The following is a 24,824-nucleotide window of genomic DNA, read 5'->3' as shown; positions in this document are numbered from 1 at the left end:
TTGGGGTTAAGGGCCTTGCTCAAGGGCACCTCAGGGGTGGTAATGAGGGAGGGGCAAGTGCTGCCTTTTCACTTTCCCCACCCAGATTTACCCTGCGGGTCCAGGGTATTGAACCAATGACGTTCCGGTCACAAGCTTGCTTCTGTAACTATTAGGCCACCACTGCCCATTTACAAGTGCACACAATATTCACAGCGTTCAACAAATCCCAAATCACTCCGTAATCAAAGCAAACACAACACATTCTCAAAAGAAAATACAAAATGCAACCTCTCATCTTACCCTGAGCTTCTCGTAGCGGTCGCTCAGCGCTGCCACCTGGTGGTCCCTGTGCCTGCCGACCAGCTTGCACAGCGAGCAGATGAGCTGATCGTCGGTGACGCAGTACATGTTCACCCTCTCCTCCTCATGCTCCAGGCACTGCAGCCCCCGCAGGTAGGAGTCGGGCGTGGGCTCGATGAGCCGGTGCCCGCTGAAGGGCTTCTTGTTGGGGTGCGTGGCGCGGAGGCACTCCTCGCAGTACGACACCTCGCACGTCACGCACGTCTTCACCGCCTCCTGCGGGGGGTCCTGCTCGCAGAACTGGCACTGCACTGGCTCCGGGGGCGTCCCCGGGCTGGACATGGCGGCGCTGACGGGGACCAGGGCCTAGGAGTGGGCGATATGGCAAAAATATCATATCACAATTTATTTTATGCAGGATCCCGATTCACAATCTTATTCTGATTCTTTTTTTTATTTTGCAAGTTACTGAACAGTACAACTAGGGCTGGGTGATATGGACCAAAAATCACATCTCTGTATTTTTAGGCTGAATAGCGATACATATCTTGGTATTTTGTACAATGGGCTAAATGTTCAGTTAGAACAGCTAGAACAGTCTGGTAAGTTCCGAAAATTACAACACTTATGCCATATCACAATATTACAATCTGCAAAATCTAAGACGATATCTAGTCTCATATCACAATCACAATGTTAATATAATATCACTATATTGCCCATACCAGGGCCAGCCGGTTGTTCCCTTCCTCGCCGGGGGAGTTGGGCCCGCTGTGGGGCGCGGGCAGCGCTAGCGGCAGCCCGGCCGAAGACGAGGCGCGCTGCACGCGGTCGATGATGTTCTGCAGGGTCACGTTTCTCTTGAGTCCGTCGAGTCCGCGCTGAGGGCTCAGGGAGATGACATAGCGACAGGTGGGGCACTGGAAGGCGCCGATGCTCTGGACGGACTCGTTGGTGGCGCAGTGGGAGACGAGGATGCGGTGGGCACAGCCGAAGCAGAGGCTGTGAGCGCAGGGGAGCAGCAGTGGGTCTTCGAACAGCTCCAGGCAGATTGGGCAGGTCAGCTCCGACTCCAGTGTGTCCATGCTGCTCAGAGGAGGCCGGGCGGGACCGGGAGCGGGCGCGGCGTCAGCGAAATCCAGGAGAGCCACTCAGCCGTCTACAGGCCGCAGACAGACACAACGAGAGAGAGAGGAAGAGAGAGTGAGAAGAGGAGAAAGAAACCACAAGGATGTGCGATTAAATGGAGTGAAACAGCCTACTTCTCACCAGTTACTGGGGAGGGTTGATACAGTATCTCCAAAGAGCAGACTATGGAGAAGTACACAGCGAACTAAGAATGAGCATGAAGCACTGGATTTTTCTTTTATGTCCGTGTGAAAACTGAAAATGAGGGGAAATCGATAACTGAAAATAACCAGACAAGCAGAATACTTCAAATGTTCAGTTAAAGTCGGAAATGTAGATCTTTAAAAGTGATAACATTCTGCCTGTGAAACCTTTGCTTCTGCCGAATGTCTCTGCAGCTAACAGCAGATAGCAGTCAGCTTAAACAGCCTGTTAAAATGGATGATTTTTTTTTGCAGCGAATGTTCAAAAAAGCAGATAAAAAAGGCAACTCTACAATAGTGTAAGGTGAATTGATTCAAACTGTTGTCACTTTTGTGCCAGAGAAGAAGTGCTACTCAGAGAGGTAGAAGCTCCTCGCACAATCACACCACAATTGATTCAACAATGCACAGATATAATTCATGCCTCCCTCCCTCCCTCCCTCTCTCTCTTAAAATAAATGTGGGCGAGGGGCATAAGGTGGTGGTTGTGGAGGGGGGGGGGCAATGTGTGTGGGACGGCTTCTTTGCTCGTATCACGCCTTTTCGAACTCGGCCTTCATTTTGATGTCAATAACACACCTGTTAAGTTTTGTGACTGCATCTTGCATGGTTTTGACGCTGTCACACTCGCAAAATCTGTCCATAGATAGACATAATACACACGCACACGCACACACACACACGCGCACACACACACGCGTTACTTGTGTCTACTCAAAGCTACATGCAATAGTGAATATCCTACCTTGCGACTAGACTCAGCGAAAAAGTCTCCTTGTTCTCACAGCAGAGGTACAAGATTCAAGGGAATCTGTCTGCTTCACTCACTGCTTTAACTTTAAGTAATGATTTATGAAGATGTAGAGATGAAGATGGACAACTGGTTGGGATCTTGATTGCATCAATTCCAGTCAAATTTCTATCATCCATCATTTCCTTCCCATCCCAAATCATTTCTAAACTTTCTAGTCCATCATTAAAGATCAAGCCCTCAAAAGAATAATAAAAAAATAAAAGCAGAGCCTCTGACTGAAAGTTAAAAATGATACTTTGCATGGACTTTTTTTCTTCTTCTTCTTCTTTCATTTATGAATTTAGCCGCAGGGCTCTTGATAAATCAAGTTCACAGCGCTCTGTTTGTGGTGTGTGTGTTTGTGGTGTGTGTGTTTGTGGTGTGTGTGTTTGTGGTGTGTGTGTTTGTGGTGTGTGTGTTTGTGGTGTGTGTGTTTGTGGTGTGTGTGTTTGTGGTGTGTGTGTTTGTGGTGTTTGTGGTGTGTGTGTTTGTGGTGTGTGTGTTTGTGGTGTGTGTGTTTGTGGTGTGTGTGTTTGTGGTGTGTGTGTTTGTGGTGTGTGTGTTTGTGGTGTGTGTGTTTGTGGTGTGTGTGTTTGTGGCAGCTAATGTGGGTTTCAAAAGTTTTTTTAATTAGATGAAAGTTAAATGATCCCCGCGGGGAAACTGGATCATTGCAGCAGGCTGAGAAAATCACATCACTGCAGCAACAAAGAAAAGCATGTAGATAAGAATAGAACAAACACAATATGGGACATATTGAAGATCATACAACCATGAATACAATGTTTTGAAGATAATGCAGCACGTAATTGCAATGAAAATCATGTATTGAACAGAATACAAGAAAGAAAAAATATTGAAGAGAAAAAACAACTCATTGGTGTGTTTTTATGCTTTTGTGTGATTAGAAAACATTATTTAAAGCTTAAGCAATCTACAGAATATAATCTTAATTGTAGGAAATGCAAATAAATAGTAAACACAAATGCTAAATCTACTACTGTATATTAAGTTTACATATAGGAGCAGTGGGCAGCCGCAGTGCAGCGCCCGGGGACCAACTCCAGTTATTTTGCCAGTGCCTTGGTCAGGGGCACTGACAGGAGTATTAACCCTAACATACATGTCTTTGACAGGAGTATTACCCTAACATACATGTCTTTGACAGGAATATTAATCCTAACATACATGTATTTGACAGGAGTATTAACCCTAACATACATGTCTTTGACAGGAGTATTAACCCTAACATACATGTCTTTGACAGGAGTATTAACCCTAACATACATGTCTTTGACAGGAGTATTAACCCTAACATACATGTCTTTGACATGAGTATTAACCCTAACATACATGTCTTTGACATGAGTATTAACCCTAACATACATGTCTTTGACAGGAGTATTAACCCTAACATACATGTCTTTGACATGAGTATTAACCCTAACATACATGTCTTTGACATGAGTATTAACCCTAACATACATGTATTTGACAGGAGTATTAACCCTAACATACATGTCTTTGACATGAGTATTAACCCTAACATACATGTATTTGACAGGAGTATTAACCCTAACATACATGTCTTTGACATGAGTATTAACCCTAACATACATGTCTTTGACAGGAGTATTAACCCTAACATACATGTCTTTGACATGAGTATTACTATTAACCCTAACATACATGTCTTTGACAGGAGTATTAACCCTAACATGCATGTCTTTGACAGGAGTATTAACCCTAACATACATGTCTTTGACATGAGTATTAACCCTAACATACATGTCTTTGACAGGAGTATTAACCCTAACATACATGTCTTTGACATGAGTATTACTATTAACCCTAACATGCATGTCTTTGACAGGAGTATTAACCCTAACATACATGTCTTTTACATGAGTATTAACCCTAACATACATGTCTTTGACATGAGTATTACTATTAACCCTAACATGCATGTCTTTGACAGGAGTATTAACCCTAACATACATGTCTTTGACATGAGTATTAACCCTAACATACATGTCTTTGACATGAGTATTACTATTAACCCTAACATGCATGTCTTTGACAGGAGTATTAACCCTAACATACATGTCTTTGACAGGAGTATTAACCCTAACATACATGTCTTTGACAGGAGTATTAACCCTAACATACATGTCTTTGACATGAGTATTACTATTAACCCTAACATACATGTCTTTGACATGAGTATTAACCCTAACATACATGTCTTTGACAGGAGTATTAACCCTAACATACAGTACATGTCTTTGACAGGAGTGTTAACCCTAACATACTGTACATGTCTTTGACGGTGGGAGGAAACCGGAGCACCCAGAGGAAACCCACACGAACACGCAAACTCCACACAAAAAGGACCTGGGACGTGACCGCGGTTCGAACGCAGGACCTTCTTGCTGTGAGGCAACAGTGCTAACCACTGCGCCACCATGCCCATCCAAGCTCCATATATATAGCAATGGTGGATATATATATATATATATTATGGAAAGGTGGATGTTTTCAGCAGATGTCACTACTGAGCTGAGTGTCTAACCAGATGCTACAGTACAATCTCTGACTCACTAGTCCTCCTCTCTCTCTCCCTCTCTTTCCACTCTGTTTCTTCTTCTCTTCTATCTCTCTCCATCTGAACGTGTGTGTTTTCTCCCCTCTGCCCTCTGGAAAAGTGCTGCAGACACAACTGTTATCCTCGCTCGCACTCTTTGCGCTCCGAGCTCTTTTGTCATGTGTGACATTTCAGGCCAGATCACATTCATTTGCACTGCAGATAAGCTGGAAGAGCAGGGAATGGAAGTTGACATGGCGAGACACAGTGTATTAATGTAGGCTACCGAACTAGGAGAAAATCACACATTTGGCACGAGTGTTGCTGTGTAATCCTATAGTGCTGTTTGTGGACGATGTGCGTCTGAAATGCACGTTTCAAAAGTTTCTGTGCAGGATGTGAGTGATGAGTCAGTCAGAGGCTGCATCATCACAGCATGCGCTATTTGAGGACAACTAATGTGAATCAAGCACCCTTGATCTCTTCATTTCTGAGTAACAAACATGGAAGGAGAGAGAGAGAGAGAGAGAGAGAGAGAGAGAGAGTGCTTAAGAGGAAGGAGAGGAAGCGAGAGAGAGAGAGAGAGAGTGCTTGAGAGAGAGAGAGAGAGAGAGACAGAGAGAGAGAGAGAGAGAGAGAGAGAGAGAGCAATAGTTTGAGCGAAAGAGAGAGGAATTGAGTGGGGAGCGTGGACGTCTGCGAGATCACACAGTTTGTATTAATAGGCCTACTGTATGTGTATATTTGGATTAGATTAGGATTAGGATGAGTGTTTACACACATTTGAATGATTTATTTATGTCCACATAAAAACAAGTATGCAAAGGACATAAACACTAAATAATGCAATCACATGTTGGGAGTCAGTCAGCTACATATGTGCCTAATTGGCAATCACAATAATCCATACACATAGATAAGAACACACACAGGAAGATGACAATGGCAGGCCGACAGATAGTTATACGCACGTACGCACACGCAGACACACACACGCAGACACACACACACACACACACACACACACACACACACACACACACACACACACACACACACACACACACACACACACACACACACACACACACACACACACACACACACACACACACACACACACACACACACACACACACACAGCTACCAACCAAGTATAGCCTGCAGTATGCTTAGAGAATGCATCAGGAAAAAGAAAATGTTCCTCACAAGAAATGCAGAGCAGCAGGCAGGGCCCAGAATTAGCACCAGCCAGCAGCCAAATGGCTGGTGGATTTGCTCCACTACCAGGGAAATAAATAATATGCTAATTTGAGTGATGGCCATTTGGGTGGTGGACCAAAAAAAAAGTTAATTTTGGACCCTGGCAACAGGCGAGGCGAGAGTGAAATGCCTCTCTGCTCAGCGTAGCTGACACTGTTGAAGCACACAGCGAGGTGAGGCAGGAGGAGACAGAGAGCAGAGTGAAGGCAGGCTGGGAGGTGAGGCAGGAGGAGAGAGGGATGGAGGGAGAATAGAAAAGGAAGAGAGGGGGGGAGGGAGCTCAGACTGGAGGGGGGATTTGGTAAAGTCCAGGTAAATGTCTTTCTGTTTCCCTCTGTCATTTCGTGCCTCATGACTGCGGCCACTGGCTGTTAAAGCTTTGTCTGCAGTGTCAGCACTACCCTCAACGTCAGTACCGATAGTCTTCAGCGGGGGGCGATGTGCCATGGAAATCAAGTTGCAGTCAATCCGGATGCTTAGTGGACGAAGCCTCCACTCTCTCCCCTTCTCCGCTCCAGTGTGTGCGAGCAATTAGTGGATGTTGCTGCTAAAAGATACAACTGTACAGAAGTTTTTGAATACAGACCACCCAGATACGTCAGTGTTATAATGTTGATCCCTGAGAAATGGCCTAATTGTTTCCCTCTTCTCAGTGAAGAGAACTGAAAATAAAAGGGTAAGCATCTTTTTGTAGTGTATTATCAATGCCTTCAAAAATAGCATGGTACCTAAAGTTGTCATTGTTATCTAACACATATTGTAGGACAGTTTGGTATAGAGGTAAAACAAGAACACATTGCCATACTCTAAGCTTGAACTGGCATGGAGGTAATATGGTATCACATACAGACAATGAAAATAGTATGTTTGTCGGAACTGAACAGAACCTGAAACGGTTAGCCCATCACCAGACTATTGTTGGCACATTTACCTTTCTACAAACCACACATACAGTGTCAATGTTTGTGAACCCAAAATGCATTGCAACATTTCTAGGTACATGTCTGTGTATATCAGCGTTGTCGATAGAGTCTGCTATCGAAATAGCACTGTGGCCAGAAGGGTGTTGTGGTCAGGGTGGATGGAGGGTGTAAACACTTGCCTCTCACATTGGAGGCCGAGGTTCGTGTCCCAGCTTCTTCAAACATTTGTAAGTCACACTTGTTATTTCAGCCTGACTTCCGGGTGTCTCTGCGGGGTGTTACTCGCAAATCCATGCGCGCCCCCCCCCTATGTGAATACATGCACCCGCGTAGCATGGTAGCATTATGCCTTTGCATACTAGTTAACTGCTGTGCTGCGGGGTCTCGCATTTCCGGGTGGTTGTGATGTCACGCTGATTCGTCCTATTCAGGCCAGACTCAGCTGTGCCCAACAACAACACCTGCAGCCATGTGTGACATGTGATGAGCCTCTTCTGTCTCTGCTTCTGTTCCCAACTGCCTTCTCCTCTCTGTCTGCCCCTCATCTGACTCATCCATTTATTCATTTATTTGTTTGTTTGTTTACTTATTTATTTATTTGTTAGTTTATTTATGTATGTATGTATGTATGTATTTGTTTGTTTGTTTGTTTATTTATTTATGGGACATTATACAGCACCTTAGAAAGCATCATTATCTATATGTTTACACTCTCTGTGTCTCTCTCTTATGTAATGTGTAAAATGAGGCTCACTTTTTAATGGATAGCAGTGCCTTGCTGACAAAACAAATAGCCTCTGAGAACAACTAATTAAGCTCTTCTAAAACCAAACCTCTCCCCCCTCCTTTCTCTTTTTGTTTCTATTTGGGCTGCCCCGTTTAGTCTGTGTTCTAAATCATTCATTAACTCGGGTCCAAGGAGGTTCCCTTCTTTTCCGCTCGTAGTTTAATCCATTCAATTTTTCATAGGATCTCTTTCTATCCATTTTCTAAAAACTGACTCAACAAGAGGAGAGTGTCGGGGGGGGGGGGGGGGGGGGGACACTGAGAGAAAATTCCCATTTCCTAAATGAAGAAAAGCACGTGAGCGGGTCCTGCGATTAGATAATTACATTGCTCATAACGCTGATGTAGCCTACACTTAATAAAAATAATGGCTATCGTCCTCCATGTTGTTTTGTGCTCTTAAAACGAAGCCGCAGGGACAGGGTGGGAATTTCGTCATTTTATGGGCAAAGGCCATCTGGTCGTCGGTGTCGCAATTTTTTTGCCAGGGCACAAAGGCCATTGCTCTAAGGACATCGTGAAGAGCAATTTTTCTGAAATGTGTGTTAAAATGAGCCAACTACACATCCTCTGCATAGGGCAGGTTACATTATACCAGTGGTTCTCAACCTTTTTGAGCCGCGACCCCCAAAAAACATTAGGCTGGGGTTCGTGACCGTGATATTTCAATCACTTGACGAGTGCAAAAGAAAAAACAAGTTGTTCTTCTCCAAGCCACCGGGGGGAGCGATTCCACTGCCGGATCAAACGCAGCAGAACCAGACCGCATAACGACCCTCCTGCTAAGAAGAGAGAAAAATCGAAATCACTCCAAAATCTAAATGAATACACCAACCAGCCGACAGCTACTTTGTGGATTGGGGGGGGGGGGGGGGGGGGGGGGTGTGCATGGTCCATCCGGCCGGTTGATGTGAGTGACTGTGGCAGTCGGCGGAGCACGACCGAGAAGTAGGTCATACCCACTGACCTAGCTCACATAATCAGCATACACACTGTGTGTGTGTGTGTGTGTGTGTGTCACTGTGTGATTGTGCCGTTCCAATTCGCCGATCGACTGGCGCGAGGCAGAAAATAAGCACATACGCGGTGAGTTGTCGGAGGCGAGCGAAAGACAACAAACGCTCGAATCTGACCGTAAACACAATGATCCGCCTGTCCTCCCACATGTTGTCATATTCTTGCCCCAAGAACCGCCTGGTTAAAATGATTATGAAATATGAATGACAGACCTAATAACAAAAACTGACTAGACCATACATGCTTTTGCATTGTATCATTGAAATGTACGTTTTCAAACAACCCATTAATAATTATGTTCCAAGTTTACAAAATCGGCTATCATGTGTAAACCTGTGATGCATATGGCCAAAAAACATCTGCAAAAACTTATCCTCCACCTAAACACACACACAGAGAAAGACAAAAATACTCGATAATTGACCCATTTAATTGAAAAATTAAATGAATTATTCTTTTTGTGAATTATGGAGCACAATCCTCAAAGAGAGTTTCCCCCCTTTTCTGTTTGTCTACATCTGATGACAGCTAAACCTTTTAGACACTGTTAACGTCTATCTGTCTAAGAATTGTAAAAGATTCCCCGACCGTTTATGGGATTTGCTATTCAGAAAAAAAAAAAAGATTAATCTGCTTTCCAAGAGCAGTGGATGCTACTATGAGGGATTAACCCTTGACCTCCTGGAGTGGCAGAGACAAAGTTGTCTTCATCACAAGGACCCAGCTTTTCAGCTCGAGGTGTGGGGCCAAAATGAAAGTGCTGTATTATTTGTCATGTGCTGCACAGATGTGATTGGCGATAGCTAGAAGCATTCAGAGCTTGCAGCAATAAGCAATAAAACGACACACAAGCTAAAGATCATGCGTGTTCCCAGGCAAAGGCTCTTTCTTGTGTTTTGCTGTGAGATTCATGTGAAAAATCTCACAGTGCTGGTGCTGGAGGAGCATCATATTAGCTTCTATACTGCAGCCTGCAGCCTATACAGTACATGGGCCTACAGGTGAACTTAACTCCACTCAATAATGTAGCTGGGTCCAATTAGGACAGAAGCAAAAGTATACTCTGGTAAGAAACCTAATGAGCTCCAAACACCGCGTGTAGGCGTCTCCCATTTCCTATTTTGACCCCTACGCCTGGTGTTTGAGAGCCCCTTGCTTTCTGACTTGCCCCTCGGACTAGGGATGCACCGATATGAACATTTTGGATGATGCCGATAACCGATATTAAGATTGCTGTTATGACCGATAACCGATATTTACCGATGTCGATATGATCTGTATAAAAACACATTTCTATGATAATAAAAAAAATGTACATACTGAAAAACACATGTTAACACTAAATTTGAAAAAATAATGCATTTCTTTATTTCAAAAACATTTGTAAAAGCCCATAAATCATAGATTTACTGCATTATTTCATCTCAATGTGAAGAATTTGGCTGATATCTATAACCGATTATTTTTAACATTGCAACATCGGACCGATACCGATGTTAAAAAATGACTAACATCGGCCGATACCGATATGACTGCCGATATATCGTGCATCCCTACTCGGAACAGAGTTAAACCCAATGTCCACCAGATGCGGTGCGGCTCTGTGCGGCTCCGGTAAAACTGCCGGAACAGACTTGTGCGGTACGGAAAAAATACGCACCTGTTCTATCTTTGTCGGATCCACATGTTTTCTGACAAGATTACATGGGTGTGTGGGTTTGTTCAGTCAGTCGCACGGAGCCGTACCGCAGCATGGTGGTCGACATAGGCCATCACAAGGGGTAGTGGTTGAAATTGTCCCCTCAGAAATGGGACAACCCTCTGAGAGCCTGATACGTCACCAGGAGTCAGATAGACGCCACGAGTTTGTTGCCGGACATCAAATCTACTCAACCATCAATGTCACAACGTTGTTTTGGTGCCTAATTTGGAATGACACTCCATTTCAGAGACATCAGCATACTAGCATTTATGTTTTTGCTTGTTATAAAGAAAACGTCTACGATAATACGATGGGTATTGTAATGTTTGAATCTTTATTAACGAAGAAAATTCTTACATTTGTGGTTTTATTTTAGCGTTAGCCACCATCTGGTGTCCTGGGAGATTTCACAACACTTGCTTTCACGTGTGCCACTGAAAAAGCTCAGTTTGATGGGCTAATAGCCCCACCACTTCACCCTATCCCTCTAGCCCAGCAAGAATGGGGATGCCCGTGAATGTACAAGACTGAGGGTTTAAAGGCTAAGTGGTAGGGGCAAGGGGTGTACTGGGGTTGGCCCTTACAGACTGTGATAAAGAGCTGCCGAGCTTAACTATAAAATGTTAAAGTGGGACTATGGAAGGATTTCATATATCTCTCATCCCTCCTTACATCCCCTCTTGTCCACTCTCCTCACCCCCTCTCCTCCTACATTATATCTACTCTTCTCTCCTTCTCTCTACTTGGTGTGTGCGCATAATCACCCCCAACAAACCCAACTGCAGACCACACATTCCCTGGGTCATTAACAACTTAATAACAGTGACCTTTGCGACATTGAGTCTCCTGCACACATGCTCACTCACTCACACACACACACACACACACACACACACACACACACACACACACACACACACACACACACACACACACACACACACACACACACACACACACACACACACACACACACACACACATTACGCCTTTGTCTCAATCCAGACACCCTGCCATGTTTATCCCTAATCCGCTTCCTGCCACACTGGCTGTGACCAATCACAACCTTTCATGTTGAGAAGCGGTCAGTCACACCTAACAGGATTGACTGGTCATAGTCTGGGATGTCAGGGCTATTAGTGCTTATGAGAACGGGTGGGATTCAGAAACAGATAGTGTGTATGGTGTGTGTGTGTGTTTGTGTGTTGGGGGGACAGGGGGTGTTGGCCTGGCTTGTGTGACCCAGATTGGGTCGCGCCACATATGAAATTAGATGCAAGGTTTTGGGCCGGAGATTATAGGGGACAAAAACAATGCAAAGCTGCTTCTGTCAAGGACGTCCAGTATTTAATCAGGGTGCTTGATCTACAAGACATGGGTGAAATATTACTTCAATCATGAGAGACTAGTATGAAGGTTCAAAATAACATTTATTGATAGAACAAACAAGATTAAAGTTGGGCGTATGGCTCCATGATGACACACATGAGGGGAGGACATCAGGAACGCGTAGAATAGAAATCATCCCATGGGGAATCCCTCTGGTGGTGGCAGGGGAGGAGGCGGGGCCACATTGAAGGCAGGAGCGAGGCTCAATATCCTTTATTGACAAGAGCGCTGCAGCCATGATGTTGCAGTGGAACAAGGTATGAGCCTTCGCTTCTTATCAATATACGATCTTTGGCGCAAATCAGATATATTTGTATGTCATCTGATGACATTATAGATCACCAACGGTTCTAAAGGCAGGAAAACTGACTGGAGGGAGGCTTTAAGACTTTAGCTCGCATGCTAGAATAAAATGTTGGCAGTTTACATTTCTGCAAACCATGGATAAGTTAATTCAACCTTTCTGCGACCAAAGATCCATTGCATATCAACATTTTAAATTAACCAATGTGAATTTGAAAATGTCGGCAATTTTTAAAATGTGAAAACATTAAGCAAACTAGAAAAGTGCACTCAGTAGCATGTAGATCTGCGCCAGGCACCGCTACGCCTAACCATGGCCAAACCCAAACCCAACTGCGAAGGGAACCGCTACGGGAAACACCAGCTAGACGAATAACACAGTCACGTCACTCACTCGCTCACTCACTCACTCACAAACATTTCTGCATACGTTTCTGTATAAATCATTACAATATGCTCCTGTGAGGTGGGGATGCTTTTAGCAGCGGCCGGGCGGGGGTGCAAAACTCGACATATATGGACACTTGCGCCTGGCGGACTGCTAGCGTCCCTGCAGGGAGGATAGCATAAAGCAGGCGTTAAGGCACGCAAACAATTTGCAAGTGCAAAAAGGGGATAGCGCCTGTACCATGATCTCCTGGGAGAGATAATACAACTTGGTTATGGTTAGGCACCTAAAACAACATCATTAAGGTTAGGCAACTAAAACGGGGGTTTGGGTTAAATAACAAAAACATTAAATGTATCTCACGGTTGAAATGTAGACTCTGGAGACACCGGGGATCGAACACGGCTCCCCGGTGTCAAAGGCAAGTGCTTACTTGCCTTTATTGGACCCCAGGAAGACTAGCTGACACCTAGGCGTCAGTTAATGGGGATCCTTTTTTAATAAACAATAAACAATAAACCATAAACCATGCTATTTCACTAGCAGACTCTACAGTATGTGTATAACATTGACATACTACACACATCTAGATGTTGATACGCAACATTTTGGTTCACAAATGTTGACATTCAACGCCTAATGCTTTAAACTGCCAACATTTTGTTCAGGCGAGCAGGCTGGATTTACTGCATTGCAACAGTTCAGAGTGACAGTTACTGAGTGTCAGTGGCTGAGAGATATAGAGGATTTACGTCAAAGCTGCTATGCTGTTTTTCTGGCAAAACCCGTCCCCATACTATCTTGTTGTTCATATGCCTAATCAGCTGTGCAGCGCATGTTAGATGGAAACTGGATGGGTCTTACAGTAGGTGGAAAATACAGGAGGAGCTCAGCTGTGGTCTGCACATACCATCAGCGGAGAGACGGGGGAGTGAAGGAGGGGAGCATTTCAGAAGAAGAGGGGGAGACAGCGTTACCTGGGGCCCTAGGAATGCTATTTGGGATGGGGGGGTTAACAAGTGCTGGAGGTCTCATATGAGTCAGATAGTGTGTGTGTGTTTTTGCGTGTGCGTGTCTGTGTGTGTGCGTGTGCGTGTGCGTGTGTGTGTGCATCTGTGTGTGCGTGTGTGTGTGTGTGTGTGTGTGTGTGTGCGTGTGCGTGTCTGTGTGTGTGTGTGTGTTTGCGTGTGCGTGTCTGTGTGTGTGTGTTTGCGTGTGTGTGTCTGTGTGTGTGTGTGTGTGCGCACAAGCCAGCTTTCCATAGCGTCTATTTTTGACACTACAAAGTCATCTCAGCCTCATGCCGTGATCACAATTACTCGCCGATGCGTTCATGTGGCTGCAAAACATGCGCATAGGAACCAGTGACACATGCGCATAGGAACCAGTGACAGCGCTCGCTTCAGTCAGTGTATGCATGCACGGACGGTGGGATGAATCCCAGGTGACGGCAACATCCTCTGCATCGCACCGCAACACATCTGCAAAGCTCTCACTCGAAGTCAACTTCAATCCAATGCCTTAAGTGTGCTTTAGCTCGGGAGTCATCTGACTGTATGTGAGTGAAACCTCCGCTCCATTACACACGTGACCTCGGCGTGACCTCGACATGCCTAAAATGACCTTTCCGAGACCCTCTTTTCCGAGCCCCAACGCATATAACGCCGAGCATATGGCCCACCTCGGAATATGTTTATAATTACACGTGATTTGGAGAGGTTACAGAGTGCTCGCGGAGTGATAACAGGAAGACTCAAAGTGATCTGTGTATATTGAATCAGGGAGGAAAATGTCACAATACTTGACGGTCCTGAACTTTCGAGAACGCTCTCAAGTGGTGAGATATGCCAAAACGATGCGATCTGACTTGTCACATCTGCCTCTCTGGTGGATTAGCCAAAGGCTCTTGAAGCATATCAAATGACCATGACATTATTGTCAGACCGGCTCCACAAGAGGCTGAGAAATTGAAAATAACATTCTAAATAATAACATGCTATATCGGGAGGAAAGTGAGTCCTGTCTGGCACCTGTGAAGAGATCTTCATAGGGCAATAGTCCTATAGGAAGAATGGATCGTTGGAAAGGGACATATTTTATCAGGGGTTTCAGAGAAGGAGTGAGAGAGTTTGCTTCCCAGACTCTAATAAATAACATGTGTCATGTGATTGGGTGGACGCTTTTATCTGCAATGCCTCACAGAACCACAAATGCGTGCATTTCGTGCCTGTGACCCTAGTAGGAATCAAACGCCCGGCCTAACCAAGTTAACCACCATTAGTGCTGTGCTCTCTCCATTAAACTATACGAGACAAAAGGGATCGAGAAGTACCCGATCAGGGATTTCAGCCAAGTACCACAGACAGGCCAGCAGCATGCTGCAGATCAAGACAGACAGGAACTTTCTACCACTGGGCTAGCTCGTAGCTCCGTTGGTGAAGCCAATGCGGAAGTAACTTAAACCTGCATTCTTTTGAATGGCCTGCAGGGGGCAACTCCACTGGCTGCAAATTAAGTCCGATGGAAGTGAATGGGAAAATGACCCTACTTCTCACTTGATTTATGGCATCAGTAAAACATGTTCTTAATGAGTTTATGGTCTCAATCGCTAGTTTCAAGTCTTCTTCAATACAGCATGAGGTTCATTTTGTGAATGGTCCCATTTCGAGTAAGATAGAGGATAAAGCAGACTATGTTTTGGCGCGTGATTGACAGGTCGCCTGTCCTGTGATTGCTCCCCGATCAAGGACCAATAGCAGACGGCGCTGCAGCTCTTCTCGTAGACACGTTAAAATGGTAAAATGGTAAATGGACTGCATTTATATAGCGCTTTTATCCAAAGCGCTTTACAATGTGCCTACATTCACCCAATTAGTTAGAACGTTAGTTCTGGCTCCAAATAATCGAGACGAATCAAGACGGCGGCGGTGAAAGTGCCAATGTCGAGGCTTCAAAATGACGGTAGCACCATCCATACAGTATACGGTCAGTATGGTTTCTACGTGTAACAAAATGCTAAAATACTAAAATACCAAGAGCACCTGATGTGAATGCAACTGTGTAGCCATTCCTCACTCAAAAGCGGAATATCCAGTAAAAACACAGAGTACTTGGACAAGTCATGGGAGCCATATTGTGGATGCTCCCCAGAATGCATTTGTCCATCCTGTATTATGTAGGCTACTGCTGAGGAGAATGATCTCCTAAATGGTTTGGAGGACAAGGAGAACAAAATCTCTATATTTCACTGCCTCTGTCTTTAATTACCTTGCAGGAGTAGAGGAGCAAGCAGGCAGCACCTAAATGGACTTCTATGATAAATATATGAATAGTTCAAAATGTTAAGACGCATTCGAGATTTGTATGGTAGCCAAAGGGTATAAAGGCTCAGACTACATCTTCACTACTGCGTATGCCAGAATGCCGCGGTTAAAGTCGAGCTGAACCCAAGAATGACTTTTCTTTTCTTTTAGTTCAAATACCTGGGTATGCAGTGGACCTATTTAATAATGTATGCAAAACAAATCACAACAATCTAATTTCTTTAGTTTTTCACACTTTTCCACATCAAAAGTTAGTTTTTCAAGATTTCATTGATAACAGTATTTTACAGTTTGTTGACGTCACCTAGTACTATCAAATTTCTACCCCATTTCAACCAATCATTTCACGACATGCAGCTGTCAATCAAATCTTCATTACAGGATCATTTTCTCTTCCAAATGAAGGGGAAAATGGCGCCTAGTGCCTGTCATCTGGCAGAGTTTCTAGCCCATTAACTAACTACTAACTTGAGCAATTATGCAAACTAAATCAAACGGTAATGTCTAAGAATGCAAAGAAATGTAACTGGCTCGTTAAAACACGCATTCCAGGAATATTATTTACATTTATAACGATAATGGCGCGCGCCTCCGAGCCTGACAGCCTCCCTGGCTGTCAGGGGTCGTCTCTCGGAGATTCCAGGCGGGCGGGCAGCACCTATGGATCGGATTGTCCGCTCGCTCCGCACGAAGCAGCTGGCTCCCTGGTACTTTGCGGATCCCACTTGCGTAGCATGACAACAGGCTGAATCCCACTCGATTTGGGGGTGGAACACGCCAGGATTGGCCAATGCCAAAGCCAGTCATCAGAATTGTCAAATCAAATCATCGACACGTATAGGGTCCGCCTCTCAATTCGTTTTCAGTGTCCGACGCTCGCGCTGGTGCATTCCGTTCCGGTTCACTTCGACTTTAAAGCCTTCCCAGTCTACCCTACAGCAGTCTCCGGGCAGTCTCCGTCCATATTAGCTCATGCGAGACGCCCGCTACATGACGCTTCACATACACTGGGCATGAGAACCACTGTGTTAGTCAGTGTTGCATTGCATTAGATGCAAAACGGCCTAATGTAGACATGGCCTCTCACACAGGACCACTGTGACAAAGTTGGAGCAGCCACTTATCCTCTCCACAGGACTGTGCAAGCTGCCAAAAAGCCTCGCTGAACAGATTGTGCTCATTGTCACGATCTCCGAGGTCTCCATGGTAACGTTGCGCTCTCGTCTTCTTCGCTTGGTGATTGCGCACCGGAGTGAAGAAAATTAACTAAACTGGGCGGAAAAAAGGGAGGGAGGATGGCTAAAAGAAATTGTCTATCAAACTTTCGTCGTCCGTTTGAAGTATGTTTAGATAGCAATTAGCAGATTGGCCCCCGGGCCTCTTAAGTGGGCGGCTGTTGACGCTTTGAAGATCAAATTAACCAATTAGGTGGAGATAAGAGTCTCACGAGTTACCTCCCATTTGATTATGTAAACAACGTGCCAGTGAGATACCAGCCTTTTTTGTGTGTTTACGCGCATGCGTGTGTGTGCGTGTCTGTGTGTGTGTATGTGTGTGTGTGTGTGTGTGTGTGCGCGCGCAAAATGCAAAATTTATTCCTAGGTGATAAAAGTTATAGCAGCACAAGTTGTACGAAATGTATTCGTGTTTCACTGACTAACACAGTGGTTCTCAAAGTGGGGTCCATAGACTCCCAGGGGTCCTTGAGGGGGTTCCAGTGGGTCCCCAGCAAAAAGGCATTTATTTTCCCTATAATTCCATCCAAAAGTTTTGGTCATAGGTTTTGTACACTTTCTGTAATCATGTAAAACATCTAAAAGCAAAAGGCTTATCAGATGGCGGACCCTGGGAGATGATCTTATCAGCTGGGGGTCCGTCGTCTAATTTGTCTCAGGTTAGGGGTCTTTGACGTGAACAAGCTTTGAGAACCACTGGCCTAAAACACCAGGGTTGGGTCTGCAAAGGCATCGCAGCACCGACATGCAGGCAGCTGTTCAGGGTGTCTAGATGGACGTTATTTCCTTTGGTCCAAATCTAATCTTGTTCACAGAAAGCTTGTCACTAACATCCCTTGCAGAAAATCAAGGAACAACGCGAGTCCAGTTTCAATCAGACAGAGAGCCGTGTCCTTTAAACAAACTGACGGAAAACACAATGTGTGTCCTCACCGGCGCCGCGTGTCGAGGACAGGAAAAGGAACGACAATGGCACTGCTGCTATATTTGTCTGCAGCGTTCCCACACTCAATCTTCAGGTTGGGAAAAAAAGAGAGAGAGAGAGAGAGGATGATGCTTTTCTCCAAACCCGCCCGTGCTGACACAATGCCACTGAGATGTGTCGGGGGGGAAACAGGAAAAGAAACAGCAACAACACTATTGTTGCTACTCGCCGCAAACCCAACGGCAGATCATTCCTCCACTGTATTTCCCACACTCGCTCCCCGTCAAATTGATGTGGAATACTGTAGCATTATGACCGTGCACTAACTTCTTCACGTTAAAATTCATCGTGGTTTATAGTAAATGAGGGTATTTTTCTTTTCTTAAAGAAAAAAAACAATCACAGACAATTTGATGCGTTTCCCACACTCACTGCTGGTTAAATCAGGTACTTCCCCCATATAAATAAATAAATACATTGTGCTGCAAGTACTGTACAAAGATGTCTCTTATTTTATGACTAAACCACTAAAAAGGACTATGGTAATAAAAAATAAAAAAAATACATAAATAGTGTTTCCACTAAAAGGGCTATGGTAACAAATAAATAAATAAATAAATAAATAAATAAATAAATAAATAAATAAATAGTGTTTCCACTAAAAAGGGCTATGGTCACTGCTGTCATAGGAGTAGTCTCTCCCCAGACTCAAATGTTACACTCGCGTAGCACCAGAACACGCCCGATTTGGGGGCGCAACAGGCCAGGATTGGCCAACGCCAACTCCAGTTCCCAGAACTGTCAAATCAAATCATCGACACACTATGGCCCGCCTCTCAACCCTCTTTCATCTCAGGCAATAATATGTGTTTTCAGTCTGATACGTCCCCGACCCTCTCTGAGAGCCGCTTCATGTGCTCTTTAAACTAGTTGGATCAACTCCAGTACACAACAATAACAGCAGCTTCCTTTCCTTATATGGGTGGTGGGTTTCCTTCATCCTTTTGAGCCAGAACAGGTGAGAAGTATCAGGAGGAGCACAGAGCCTGACATTATAAACATGCCTCAGTGCACAGGACATGCTGCAATAATGCCCTGACCTGAGCTCTGCTAGGCCCACACACATAGAGACACACACACACACACACACACACACACACACACACACACACAAGAAAAACAGGGTGAAATGCTAAGCATACATGCCCACGTGAATATGTAACACATGATGGTTCCTACTGAGCAGTGATTTTCAACCCTTTTCATATCAACGACCCCTTTACTCCACATAAGAGCCACAGAGACACCCCCCATTTGATGAGATCGTGTCTCTCCGACTCAAATCTGAGAATGTTTTTATTCTTTATTTACAGTCATTCTTCTACATCCTCTAATTGTGTTCACTTCTTGTGTAGATTAAATAATGGCGAAGTTTAGCAATTCATCAATTTGCTGGGGACCCCCTGGAACCCCCTCGAGGACCTCTGGTGGTCCCCCGGACCCCACTGTGAGAACCACTGATATAGACAGCATTCACATGCACACACCCTACAAAGTCAGAGACACCGCACTGTAGATAATATCCTCTCCTTGACCCGGGCACTTGAGTAGGTGCCATGGAGCCAAAATGTCATCAAATTTGATATCAGCGAAGTATCATTTCCCGTCAAGATGTGAAATGACCAGGGTCAAACTTCCTGTATACACTTCAGTGAGAAAGGTCAAACAATGGGGACTTCTCAACTCTCTCTCTCTCACACACACACACACACGCACACGCACACGCACACGCACACGCACACACGCACGCACACACACACACACACACACGCACACGCACACGCACACACACAGAGCACACAAGTACACATGTGTTTGAAGCATCCCTCAAGGCACTGCGTACCATCTTCATGTCTGTTGCATCACCAAAAACGCATTGGCTCATTGAAATTGGGTCGCTTGAACCAGATGCCTAAGACATACACCCCCTCCCCAAACACACACAGTGCACACACACACACACACACACAACTTGAACAATAACACATGTTGTTTTTGCTATATCCGATACCTCTCCTATATACGATATAGGTTGAGAGTTTAAATTCAACAGTCATCCAACTTTACTCCTTGAAATTCTGCATTGAGCTTCTGGGGTTGACCAGACTCTAATCAAGCATTTGACAGGAGGCTACAACACCCCCAACTCACACGCCCAAGTTGTTCAGCACTGTAAATGCATGAGAATAATACATTTGAAGCAGAGAGAAGCACAGGGACACTCCTGTCTCAAATAAGTCTGTAAATGTATCTTTGTGCAGAAGTTGGCCTTGCATGGAAGCCACACAGACCTTGATAGATACAGATGGCTCCACGACAGTCATTGGCTCAGTCTGCTCTATCATTATCATTCCAGTAATGCTCAGCGCTTCCACTCCTCATGAGAATAATGTCCAAGTAAACGCAGCAGGCAGGCAGGCAGCCTGAAAGCATACGAGAACCCCCCCCCCCCCCCCAGAGACTCCCACACTAAGTAAACTAAAGAGACACCACACCACAGACCTCCTTATACAGTATGCATACAAGCTCCTTCTTTCTCTCTCTTACCTTCCACATGATTAAAATCCCATCATCCACAAATAGAGTGAAAAAAGAGAGACAGAGAGATGAGGGGCGGGGGAGGCAGGAGCTATCTTCGGCTGTCTCTCGGCAGGCAGCGGAGGTTCAGAGCGGCGCACTTGGGAGAGTGGCGTGAACGGGTAGAGGTCTCTCCGGCTGTGTCATCACCTCTCATGACATGCTTCCTCCTCTGACTGTGTGATCCTGACCCAGAGAGAGAGAGAGAGAGAGAGAGAGAGAGAGAGAGAGAGAGAGCACCGCCCCCTCTCCGTCTCTCCTCCCCTCCTCGTTGTTTCGGTCCATCCCTCTCTCTCCCTCCCTCTTTCCATGTATTCAAATATTCCAGTGGGCCGCCTGTGCCTCTAAGTAGGCCAATCACAGAGCAGCTGTGGGTGGAGTCTCTATGCCCTTAGATGTGTCAGCATCCCATGCACTCTGTTTGTATGTGTGTGCGTGTCCTTGTATACATTAGGAGGGTGTGTGCAATGTCACCTAGGGAGGGGTTCAATGACAACAACGTCTGACTGTGCAGAATTCGGTTTATTTCTGAGCCACACATGTTTCTAGCGGTGACTTTGGCCCGCGAGAACGGAAACAACACTTTAGCAATGTCCTTACAAAGTACAACTACTAACATTTCGAGGGAGAACTGATGAAATTGTGATGGTCAAGCGTCTTATCTGTGATTACTACGGCAGAATAAAATGGAGCTATAATATCACGATTCATTCTTATGCCCCATGTCCCGGTTTTTAAGCCGATTTTCAATGACTCACGCAAAGTATACTAGTCTCACGTCAGTTAATTTGAAAGCGTCACGTCAGTTATGTTTAAACTGTTATGTTTAGTCAACTAAAGCAACTTGGTTAAGATTAGAGTTATGGTTTGAGTTACGATTAAAAATGGAACATGTTGGGAGGCAAACCGGGTCTCTCGCGACGAGGAAGTTGAAAGACGAGGACATTACCTGTCTGCCAATCCCACCCCTTCACCCTTACGTGTCAGCGACCTATTTCAATATCAGACTCATCATTACGTCATTATGTTAAAGACCGCCAGAGGGCATGGCTACTTGCTGGTTACAGCCCCTGACACCTGCACGCATGTACTTACTCACTCCCGGAAGAGGTCGTATTCGTTAACATTGGTCGTTTTAATCACCTTGAAAATATACCTATGTTGTCGTTTTACGTGTGAGGACGGCCTGGCTACCTTATTTGTGTGTGTGTGTGTGTGTGTGTGTGTGTGTGTGTGTGTGTGTTTGTGTGTGTGCGCGCGCGCGCGCGTGTATGAGTGCATGTATGTGCACACGCATGTGTGTGTGTGTGTGTGTGCGTGCATGTACTGTATGTGCCCGCGCGTGTGTGTGCGTGCATGCGTGTGTGCATGCAATGAGTAGGGCTTATAGAAGCAAGTATTTGCTGTGATCTTTATCCCTGCTACTCGCTTCCATCTGCCTCAACTCTGCCCTGTCTGACACTTCCTCCTCTCTCTCTTAGTTTTTAAATGCGTCTCTGTAGTCTCTCTCTCTTTCCCTCCACTCCCCTAAAAGTTCAGCTGTTTTGGCCGCTGTTCATAATAACAACCTTTTTTTCTTTTTCTGCCGTCCAGAAGGAAAGCGGCTTAATTTAATCTCCAAGATACAAGTCAGTCATTTACTCTCCCACAACGAGGCACGCTGCTCTGCCCCGGCACATAATCTATCTTTGATCAGACATCGCCAACATTCATCAGCTGTCTCATTGGAAATTATACCTCTGTCATGTTTGATTCACCATGGATGGCCCTCAGCCCTGGGGCAATTACACGGAACGGAAAGCAGCGCAGTGCCAGAAAGGGAAAACGATCAACCCAAACTATAATTCAAACTGTTACAGTGTGTCTATAATTCAAACTGTTACAGTGTGTCTATAATTCAAACTGTTACAGTGTGTCTATAATTCAAACTGTTACAGTGTGTCTATAATTCAAACTGTTACAGTGTGTCTATAATTCAAACTGTTACAGTGTGTCTATAATTCAAACTGTTACAGTGTGTCTATAATTCAAACTGTTACAGTGTGTCTATAATTCAAACTGTTACAGTGTGTCTATAATTCAAACTGTTACAGTGTGTCTATAATTCTAACTGTTACAGTGTGTCTATAATTCAAACTGTTACAGTGTGTCTATAATTCTAACTGTTACAGTGTGTCTATAATTCAAACTGTTACAGTGTATCTATAATTCAAACTGTTACAGTGTGTCTATAATTCAAACTGTTACAGAGTGTGTGTGTGTGTGTGTGTGTGTGTGTGTGTGTGTGTGTGTGTGTGTGTGTGTGTGTGTGTGTGTGTGTGTGTGTGTGTGTGTGTGTGTGTGTGTGTGTGTGTGTGATCTGGAAGCAGTAGAGGCTGACTGCTCACGCACAGCTATATCCCAAATAATCCCTATAGCATGTTGCCCTGGGGGAAGAAGGAGTAACTGTGAGGCTTGTATACAGGACTGTCTAAGATCTCAGAGCCAGTGGGAGATGTTTGGCCTCAGATTCAAGTTTATGCATCAAATGAAACCTCTTATTTTGCGTCTGTTGAGTTCCAGAAAGCATAGGTCCAACGTGCCGGAATGCCAAGCACTGGAAGAGATTTCAATAAGGGGAAGTTCCTGTCAGGTGAATTAAAATGTACTTTTACCATTTTGGCTCTAAGGTTTCAATAGAGATTGTTTGCCTTTTTCATGGTGCAATGAGTTCAATGAGTTTGAAGAACAAGAACTCTTAGGGGCATCTTCCTGATGTTGAGCTGCAGCCCTGTTTGCAATCCACGTTTCAAATGTCATTTCTGCTTCTCTTCATCTGCATCTCCTCCGTTGTGACTGGTATAGATTTAATAAGGGGGAATCAATAAGGCAATTATGGCTTTTACATGGATTCACCTCATCAGTGTAGTTCAGGAAGAGAAAAGAGTATGTGTCTCGGCCTGATATTTTGTACACTTGGTGTATTTTACAACTTATAAGGCATAATGAATGGGTGAACGTACAAGTTAGCATTGGTAGAACGGGTTTCATGTTCAGGCGACTGGCAGTTTCATGAGCAATATGTACAGTATTCCCTTTTCATTGAGGAACATTCTTGTCATAAATGTAACCTTTTATTGCACAAATGGAAATACAGTTATGTTTGGCTCTGAAGGCATTGCTCTTTACAGAAGATGCTGCCTGAATCAGCAGCATGCTAAGCTGAGCAGGGAGCACAATGTAAAATCCCCCATGGGAATACAAGATTCAAGATTAATTTAATAGCCATAGTGAGTAAACAGAGTGAGCCTAAGCAAGACATTGAATACGTTTAACCTTTGAGCCATGCAGACTCTGAGCTAGAAAGATGGAGGCTGGGGTGCTGGAGGTAAAGCATTGCCAGCAGGAGCAGCAGCAGCGGTGTGACCGTCTTGTTGAGAGAATGACTGTGATTGATGAATGTTTAAATGCTGATCCAATCAGCGGCTGTCAGCTGATCACAGCAGGGGCGTAGCCTATCACTTCCGCGTACTAAATGAACTAACGCAATGCTTCATTTTACTTAAAAAGGCAACTAAATTATCTAACTTCACAGGCCCAGTTGTCAGTCAGCTTCCTTGTTGATGGCAAAATCCCCTTTCTCAGTAAAATGTTGTCTACTAATTACAATGTCAGGGGACCTATTATGCTTTTCCATGTTTTGTGTCACATACTTTTACAATGTTGGATGTACTCATAAAACGTGCATGACCAAAGTTTCAAATAATGAGGTAAACGTGGGTCAAAGTGATCTACGTTAGCCGAAGGCCGACCGCCCGAAAAATTTTACATGTTATTTTACTAAAAATAATGCATTTTACCATAATTTCAGGTAGAATGATACCAGCCAAGCAAGAATATTTCAAGTGTTTCAAGTGCTTTACTGAAATATTTCGACCATATAATGATAATACAATGATCTCAA

General features: G+C 44.6%; 1 protein-coding gene across 1 annotated transcript in view; it reads right to left on the bottom strand.

Annotated features, from left to right (window-relative positions):
• The window catches only part of LOC310772939 (E3 ubiquitin-protein ligase Midline-1-like), a gene marked incomplete at its 3' end in the record, with an annotated part of 71,604 nt that extends 50,694 nt beyond the window's left edge, over positions 1 to 20,910 (bottom strand). Inside the window, exons 1-3 of the mRNA XM_083632892.1 lie at positions 20,852 to 20,910; positions 994 to 1,441; positions 283 to 616 (exon numbers count right to left, since the gene is read on the bottom strand). Coding sequence (XP_083489018.1) covers positions 283 to 616; positions 994 to 1,367 — 708 coding nt within the window. The 5' untranslated portion in view covers positions 1,368 to 1,441; positions 20,852 to 20,910. The remainder of the gene's footprint in view (positions 1 to 282; positions 617 to 993; positions 1,442 to 20,851) is intronic.
• Positions 20,911 to 24,824: the final 3,914 nt, after the last annotated feature.

This window comes from Poromitra crassiceps (genome assembly GCF_964638095.1).
Source record: "Poromitra crassiceps genome assembly, chromosome: 3".
Classification (NCBI taxonomy): domain Eukaryota; kingdom Metazoa; phylum Chordata; class Actinopteri; order Beryciformes; family Melamphaidae; genus Poromitra; species Poromitra crassiceps.
The sequence above is the reverse complement of the archived record's forward strand: the minus strand, read 5'-3'. Positions and strand labels throughout refer to the sequence as shown.